Source organism: Populus alba, chromosome 3 (assembly GCF_005239225.2).
Source record: "Populus alba chromosome 3, ASM523922v2, whole genome shotgun sequence".
Classification (NCBI taxonomy): domain Eukaryota; kingdom Viridiplantae; phylum Streptophyta; class Magnoliopsida; order Malpighiales; family Salicaceae; genus Populus; species Populus alba.
Window position 1 is genome coordinate 18,667,915 of NC_133286.1, and position 9,388 is coordinate 18,677,302.

The 9,388-nt window shown below is 31.9% G+C and overlaps 1 protein-coding gene across 1 annotated transcript; it reads left to right on the forward strand.

The window, feature by feature from the left end:
- The first annotated feature begins 5,479 nt into the window (after positions 1 to 5,479).
- Positions 5,480 to 7,398, forward strand: LOC118054463 (exocyst complex component EXO70C1). The gene has a single exon (XM_035066059.2). It carries the CDS (start codon positions 5,488 to 5,490, stop codon positions 7,396 to 7,398), a length of 1,911 nt encoding a protein of 636 aa, XP_034921950.1. The 5' UTR covers positions 5,480 to 5,487.
- The last annotated feature ends 1,990 nt before the right edge of the window (positions 7,399 to 9,388 follow it).

Here is a 9,388-nt window from a genome sequence, read left to right on the forward strand (position 1 = left end):
CATTTCGAGGCTGTCATCCTGCTGGATGTACGCGGTGGACATTGTTTTCCACGGTTCGAATTGGAGTGCCCAGCCTCCACTAATAAAATATTGATTGACTGTATCCCGGAGAGAAGGTGAATTAGGGGAACACGGGCGTTTGCACCTCCTTTTCCGCGGTTTAATTTTATTGTTTTGCAACCATATCTCATGATAAATTTAGAATAGAGAGAGATACAGGAGAGAAATATATTATTTGATAATCTTATGTTTTGCTTTTGATTTATATAGAGTTTATATAGTTATACAATAACATAAGTAAAAAAAACAAATTATAAAAAATGTTTGTTCATCTCATTTAATTGAATTGTTGAAATAATCATTTATTGTCATTGATTGTTTAATTCTTTGATCTATTTTTTATTGATTATAAAATAATAAATAATATTTATTGATCTTGATTATTTTTTTAAAACAGCACCTTAAACTTGTTATAATTGTAATTTTCATAGGTTTGACATATACCATTTATATTGCCTTTGTAGAATATGCTTATCTTCCACAATTGTATTTTTTTTTCTTTCTAAACAAGGCTATTCTTAGCCATTATTCTCTTTTTATAACTACTACCACATTTATTTAGCCAAACAAATTAAAATCTACCATTATTTTTATATTTTTCTATGGTTGTTAGAAATTAATGCTTGTTTTATTTTTATATTTTTCTAATTATTTTTATATATAAGAAATTAAATTCATTCAAAGCAATATCATTATCAAAATTGTTGATATTCATGTCCTATCCTTGACTAAATGGGAAAATTAAAAGGATTTTATGAAACCTCCCGAGCGGTGCAGATTTCTTTGACACGGTGAAGCCAGCGAAAACCAAAGCGATGGTGGTTATGAAAGATCCAGTGAACTTAAAGTCAAGCGTAGAACACGTGGCTTTTGCTAAGGGTGCCACGAGATCACAGATTTCCCAGCTCAGCACCAGAAAAAAGGGAAGAGTCGGAGAAGCAGCGGCGGAAGGATCACATTGCTGATATTGGCGGCGTGTTGCGTGACATGGGCAACCCTACACTCCACTCCTCCTCATTCGACCGAGGCACGTCAAGTAATCCCCACCCAGAAATAAAAATACTTGAAATTCATTCCCCCGAATTAGAACACACGCAAGAAATAAAGGCAGCTCGAAGATGCTGACTCACTGACTGATATCGATATTCTCTCATGATTCCACACTTTGATTTCAAACGCATCATCATCTCTACTAGAGATTAGAACCACTTGATTTCTTATGTTGTTATTTATCTGCGGGAAACTAGGAGTTGTTTGTTGACTTGTAGAAAAGTGCCCGTTGACCGTGCCTCCTCCCACCATGTCCCCCATCAAATAGTAAACAATTAATTGTTTTTAGTGGATGGACATGTGAAGCTGCACGATAATACGAAGGTTGAGGAGTTGTTTTCCTCTTCTTCTTCTTTTTAATTACTAGATTTAAAACCTCCGCGTGCAGAAAAAAATACACTATTTATGATTTTTTTTAGTTTTGAAACGAATATTTAATTTAATTCACCGTCCATTGCAGCATGATGTAAGTCACCAAAAATAGTGGACACTAGATACCTGTCCCGTATTGAGGGTTGGTATTTTTTCCTTGATGTAAATAATATGAATAAAAAAAATACAACAATAAAAAAATAAATTAACAAAGAAATAAAAAGATCCTGTCATTGTCATGAGCGTATCAAAAAACTTAATGTTAAACTAAGTTAATTCATAAACTCTATAACCATGGGCATAAAATTAGAATAATTCCAAGCAAAAAAAAATTGAAGGTCAATTCTTAATAAATCAAATAAAAATATAATAATTTCATATAAAGCAAAACTTTTGTTTATTTATCAAATTCTTAATAATTTCAAATAAAAAACTTTTGTTTACTATGTTGATTTTGTATTTAAAGTTAACAAAGTAATTTAACTATTTAAAAAAAAAAAGACCATAAAGCCTATGATTAAAAGGCATTAGTTTTTTATTATTATAGAGGTAAATCAATAAATTTACTATGTAAAAAAATAAAATTATCAACTTCCTGCACAAATTATTGAAGATAATGATATCACCATGAAAAAACAAACTTATCCTCAATGTTTAGAGCAAAAGGTTTTTGAGCCAGAGGTGATTTCATCAAATTACTAATCCAATGAATAATTATTTGTTACTAAAACTACAACGACTTTCTCGGATTTCAACTCTCTTTTTTTCATTTAATTAGGTCCATTTTTTTTTTTTATGAATTAGGTCCATGTTGTTCCTACTGGCACGGTGACTAATCGATGATCGGTGAACATATATTGCAAGAGCAGGGAGGTATTAAATGTCTGCAAATGGGCTCTTTAAGACAACATTGAACACTTGTATAACTGTTCCACCTCTTTTTTGGGCAAACAGACGAGAGTCATAATGTTTCCTCCCACTTCAAAACGGCGTTGCTACAATTAATACTCGTAATAAAGCCTTGCTCAAATTTAGCTGGCTATTCTTGGTTTTCAGCATAGTTTGTTAAAAATATTGGAGGAATAACAGAGTCGATACAATTTTAATTAAAAACAATCCAATGTAAATGTGTTATTTTGTTTTTTTTTTAATTGTCCAATTCCTTTAATATTTTTAATTAACTATGCTAATTTTTTTTAAAAAAATCAATTTAGCCCAAGTATAGGATAAAATTACGTGCATATAAAAAAATCAAGGTACTGAGGTTCTCTCACCCCTTGGCTTCACTCCCGTTGACTTTGCCTCTTGAATAGTTGATTATCATCCTAACTTGGGCACACAATTTGTGCCACGAATCCGCTTTTATCCTCGCGAAATGTTGCAAATTAGGTGACCCATGCCATGCTGTCGTGCACGTAATTTTTTTTTTTCTAATATAAAAAACAACATTTAAGCAACGTAGGTGTTTTTTTAAAAAATAATTTTTCAGAGTTAAATTATTAACTAGATTGAATTTACTAAACTTTGTTGTTTTAATAATGTGACTAAAAAAAATATTAACAGAAGAAATGATAAAAATTAATTATAAAAAATATGTTGCTAATATCATACTCGAGAAAAGAAGAATAAAAAAACTTGGTATAGACCCATTGTTGCTCTATCATAACCGCTCTATTATTATAAAAAAGTTTTTAAAAAAGGAAAAAAATAAATCAAGTAAACTCAAGTGAATCTTCTAAATATGAATTAATTTCTCAAACTTGCAATCTGTGAAATGCTAGCCCCGAGTTCAATTAAGAAACTCAATTTTTAACCAATTTAATGTTGAAAAATAAAATAAAATAAAAATTATTAATTTAAATTTTTTTCAAAGTAAAAAAAAATGTAGCAAGAGAAAGAATGATAATCAAATTTGATAAAAAAAACTGAAGGAGGATGAAATTATAAAAAAAATTAAAAATTATCACAATGAAAAAATAATAATAATAAAAACGAGGATCAAATCTATCAAATAAAAAAAAAATTAAAAGATGATGAAATTGATAAAAAAAAATCCAATTTTATAAATTATTTCAAATAAAATCAATAGTAATCAAATGAACATAGATCAAATCCAAAAAAAATAAAAATTGAAAAACTGCTTTGAAACTTGGAGAATGAGACTCAAAAATCAAGGAGGAGAGAGAAAATACAAGGGGAAAAGGTCATTGGCTCTAAACTTGGGGTTTGTCGGCCACATGCACAACCTAGGGATGGAGGGGTTGCCAAGATGATTTCAATGCCACTTCAGAAGCCATCGTTTGACTACTAAACACTCCCCTACACGCCGCTCAAGGTAATTTAGTTATTTAACTGTGTTTAAAAAAAAATTAAAGACTAATTTATTCCTTATCAATATGATATTAACTAATGAATCCTTGAGAAAATATTATATTATCTCCTATAGCTAGGTTTTTTTCTTAAAAAGGAAAAATTATCATTATTTTTTCTAATCCACAATGCAATATATTTTGCTCCAAAGTAAAAAACAGAGCACATTAATTTTTTCTATTTTTTTTAAATGGCAAGAGAATATATTATCCTTGTCCATGAGAAAAAAACTATATTATCTGTGATAACTAGTTTTTTTTCCTATCATTATTTTTTTTAATCCACAATGCCATATACGTTGGTCAAAAGAAAAAAACCAAGCCCTATTAAATTTTTGTTTTAAATGGTAAGTGTCTCGGAGTATAGAGGGCAGGGAATGACGAATCAGGCGTTGGTCTATCATGAGAGTGAATGATTTTTAAAGTCCTTATATGTCCATAAAGTAGACACTCTGGGCTCTGAAACCCCAGAAGCCTTATATAACTTCCAACCCATGCCAGTAATTTAACTCGTAAAATAACTCTGTTGGGCTCTTGGGGTAAAGAGGTTTCCAGTAGCATTTCAAACAACGAGGAAGACCACCATTTCAAAAAGCCTTTTCTTTTTAAATTTGTTTGAATTGTAAAAATGTAATGCCGAATGACGTGTCATTTTTTATTTTGTTTATAAAAAAATTAAATTTTTAAAAAATAATGTTATCTATAGCATTTAGATTAATGGTTAAAGCTTGATCATTAGTTTTAATGGTCAAATTTAACAAGATTTAATTTGCCGAATAAATAATAGTTTAAAAATATAATAGATCAAATTTATAATCCAAACCTTGTTTTATCACAACCCTTGTGGTTTAGGGGTAAAATATATTGTTATATCGTCAATTGTTAGTTCAAAGTTAAACCGGAACCGTGGCTAGACTAGTTGGGCATCAATAAAATCATACACTTTCATAGCCGGGAAGAATAGTCAAACGAAATAAAACAAAAAAACTCGGAAGTTCATAGCAAAGGAGCTTAAATAATAATAATAATAATAAAATGTAGACATATTATTGCACCATCCTATTTCTTTGTCATGATATTAACACACCTTAACTAATACTTATAAAATTAACTTTTTCATATAAAATATTAAAACTTTAAATATTTTTTTTTAATTCAAATTAACTCAAAACCTTGTTCTTTAACCAGGTCAACCCCATACCGATGTAATAATTATGAGTTCTGATTTACATGATCCTAAGCACATTTTTGTGACAACATGTCGACAGAAGATAAAGATTTGGAGAAAAAGTGGAGAGCACGACCTTCACAAATGGGTGGTCAACAGTTAATGCCGAGCCATAAAATTAACGGTCAAAACCTCAAAAAACTAAGTATCTTTGCACACCTCAATTCTCTTTGCCCCATTTTCCACCGAGATCCCTTCACCATCCACTTCCAATTTCACATCCACGCAAATTTAATTAAGACATGAAACGAAAAAACAGAAACAGAAACAGAAACAGCAATTCACAATGATTCTTAATTAGTTATGCTTATGCCACGACTCTTCATGTCTATTCCCTTTCTCTGCATCTTCTCTGTTAAATAAATATAAAAACAAAAAGAAGGGGGAGGGGGGATGACAACCACCTAAATGGCCAAAATGGATGGCAATACAGGTCCTGAATCAGAGGCGGTCCTTGAAGAGCCCTCTTCCGCTCCAGAATTAAGCCTGCTTCAAGTCTTGGAAGACGTTGGTCGATTTCTCAAATCGTTATCCTCGACGCATGATACATCTAACAACCTGCCGGATGTTCCGAACTCTGTGAAATCGTTGTTGAAAATGATTCAAAAAATGATAACTAAATATGATTCCAACGCAAAGTTTGGCCAAAATCAAGAGGATGACTCATCATTCATTGAGTCTTTGAATTGCATTTCAAAGTTGATAAATGTTCTTGGCGAATTCCCTTCCAATTCCACAACAGCCTCTTGCTTCAACCGAGCCAGCACCATCCAGCGTCTAGCCATGTCCATGTTAGACGGTGAGTTCCGGTTAATTCTTGAAAGTTGCAATCAGGGAAACGATGCAGATCTCAAATCTCCAAAGCCATCAAAACAATCGTCGTTCGGTTCCCATCCGGAATCTGATTACTGCGTTGTACCAGAATCCAAATCAAGAGAAGATGAGGAATTCCCATCATATGCACCAGAAGCAATCTCGAAAATGAACAGAATCGCCACCGCTATGATCTCATCAGGCTACGAGAGTAAGTGTTGCATGGTTTACAGCTTGGTGAGGAGAAATGCATTCTCTAGCGAATTGGACAAGCTCGGTTATGAAAATATCAGCACCGAAAACGTACAAAAAATGCAATGGCAATCATTGGAAGGAGCAATCGCTATGTGGCTCAGTGTAATCAAGCATTGTTCCTCAGTTCTCTTCTCAGGCGAGCGGAAGCTTTGCAGCTCCGTATTTTCTGAGTATCCATCAATATCTCAGAGATTATTCAGCCACATTGCATTAACCTTTGCTGTAAGGTTTCTCAATTTTGCAGACGCAATCGCATTAACGAAACGTTCGGCTGAGAAACTGTTCAAAATTTTGGACATGTATGAGGCACTGCGCGATTTAATTCCTGTTTTTGACTACGATACTAGTTCAAGTGAATGCTCTGAAGAACTAAAATCACAAATCTGGGCTGTGAAAGGCCGGCTTGGAGAATTTGCCGTGAGCATTATCTGTGATTTGGAGAATTCGATAAAGAGAGACAATGTCAGGACTCCTGTCCCAAGTGGTGCGGTTCACCCCTTGACACGCTACACAATGAATTATCTAAAATACGCCTGTGAGTATAAGGAAACATTAGGGCAAGTGTTTCAGCAGCACCAAAAAAAGGAAGGATCCGGAGAGTCAAAAGGCCCTGAATCGGATATTAAGAGTGGAGCCAACGACGACTATGGCACTCCAAAGAGCTCACCGTTTTCAGCACAGTTGAATTCGGTTATGGATTTGCTGGATGAGAATCTTGACATGAAATCAAAGCTCTACAGAGATCCTGCGTTGAGTTATATATTCCTGATGAATAATGGGAGATACATCTTGCAAAAGATAAAAGGTTCTGATGAAATTCATGATATGATGGGTGATACATGGTGTCGAAAGCGATCATCCGATTTGAGGCAGTACCACAAGGCTTATACAAGAGAGACGTGGACCAAATTGTTGCAGTGTCTAAACCAGGATGGTTTGCAGGTAAACGGGAAAGTCTCAAAGGCTGTGTTGAAAGAGAGGTTCAAGACGTTCACCACCATGTTTGATGAGATACACAGGACGCAGAGCACATGGGTGGTGAGTGATGAGCAGCTTCAGTCTGAGCTTCGGGTTTCGGTATCGGCAGTGGTGACTCCGGCTTACCGTTCATTTGTAGGGAGATTCCAACAGCATTTGGCTCACGGTAGACAAATAGAGAAGTATATTAAGTACCAACCTGAAGATATTGAGAACTTGATTGATGAATTGTTTGATGGAAATACTACATCCATGGCAAGGAGGAGGACATAAGCAAGTCATTGGGTGGATTGTTTTCTTCTTAAGTGACGGTAGAGTAGATTTCATTCACGTGTTCTATTTTTGCTGTAAATTGTGTATGAACATTACCTCAGAGTGATGTTACAGGAACTTTTGCTGCATCCTGTAATGAAGTATTCTACTTCATGCCTCCATGGGTCTTGTCCTAACGAGTGAATGTGTAATCATTTATTAATTTTTATTAATACTCTAGCAAAACCATAAGGGACTCGAATTCGGATTTCAGTTCTGTCACCACATTACCTAATCAATCTAATCACTTGGTCCCTAATTAACTTATATGTGGTTCGATCTAACAAATGAACGGTCAATCAGATACTAATCAAAAGCCCACGTAATCATCATCCACGTGGCATTTTCTTTAATAATTTAAAATAACTGGATACTTTCATGTAAGAGTGGAAATATGAACGTGCATTGTAAATGAGAACAGAAATCTCAAGATAAAATTTATTTTCATGGAAGAGGATAGAATAAAATTAAGGAATTCAAGTAAAATTTTCTTTTTAAAAATAAATGATACATTATTCTTGATTATTGTATTAAACTTTCTTTCTTATCTTTATTATTTACTCTGCCTTTATCAGGACGATAATTTTTTTTTTTAAAATGTTATCAGTGCAAGTTATTACCATTATTATTCTTTCGCCACCACACTTTTTGTGGCATCGACACTAATAATTTTTTTTTAAAGAAATATAAAAATAATTGTTCTTATTAATTTATTATTATTATCACTATTACATATTACCCTTTCTTTGCCTCCACTATCAACAAGTTATTATTACTATTAGTCTATTTTTTTTTATTATTTGTCTATTTAATATCTTTTAATGGATATTTTTTGGAATAAGTCGATATATTGAAAGGGCTAATGGATGTTGTTATTTTAAATAGCAATGAACTATAAAAATTATATTTTTTAATCATGATATGAATAAACTGTATTATTTTATCATTTTTTTATATATTAATATGCTATTTTATCAATATATTTTTTAAAATGTGATAAAAAAAACAAAAATAACCCAAAATTACCTATAACATTTATATCACCATCATCCCTAATGAAACCTTTTCCATGAATCATTTGTTTTTCATGTACTTAATTGAAAGATAATAAGGATGTAAATAAAGATTTAAATGTAGTTCATATACTTGGTAAATTCTTTATAACTCCAGGGGCTTTGACCTCATATTTGATCATACAGGACACGGAGTAAATAATCGAACAATAATTTGAGCTCTTCCAACTGCATCACTTGTGATGACTACTTCTTTCTTCTTCTTCTTCTTTTCCATTTTGTTTTTCCGAGAACAAATGTAATTACTGCTACACTGGCTAAACAATTTTATTGTATATTTGACGTGTGATACTTTTTTTTTATATATATTTTAATTTAAGAGTGTAAATTTAGAAATCTTTTCTAATCAATTGGTAATTGACACTTCATTAGATACACACATTTCACTTTGTTTCTAAGTGTTTATATTTATAATTTACTTGTACCTTCATTTCTTTTATTTGAGTGTCTTTATTTTGAAAAATCTATCAATTGAGTTATTATCATTTTTAAAATTAACAAAATGTCTAATTTATGTAATTGTGTATTCCAAGTTGACTTATATATAAGTTAAATAAAATTAAAATTAAAACAATAAAAATTGATAAAAATGTTTAAAGATAAAACAAGAATAAAAGACTACCTGACCACTAAGCATATTGATTAATTTTTATCTAATAAAAAAACCCAATTACTCAATTTCCTCCACTTTCTCACAAAATAAAAAAAACCTCTAGCACCACACACACGTTCCAATTTCTCAATAAGATCTTTGATCTCTTATATGTGTGTTTAATTGTTACTCATTTATTTTTTTTATTTTCTTACGTAGTCACTTATAGTCAATACAAATTTATATTTTTACGTCTTTTGTTATTATTATTTTAATTTGAATTAAT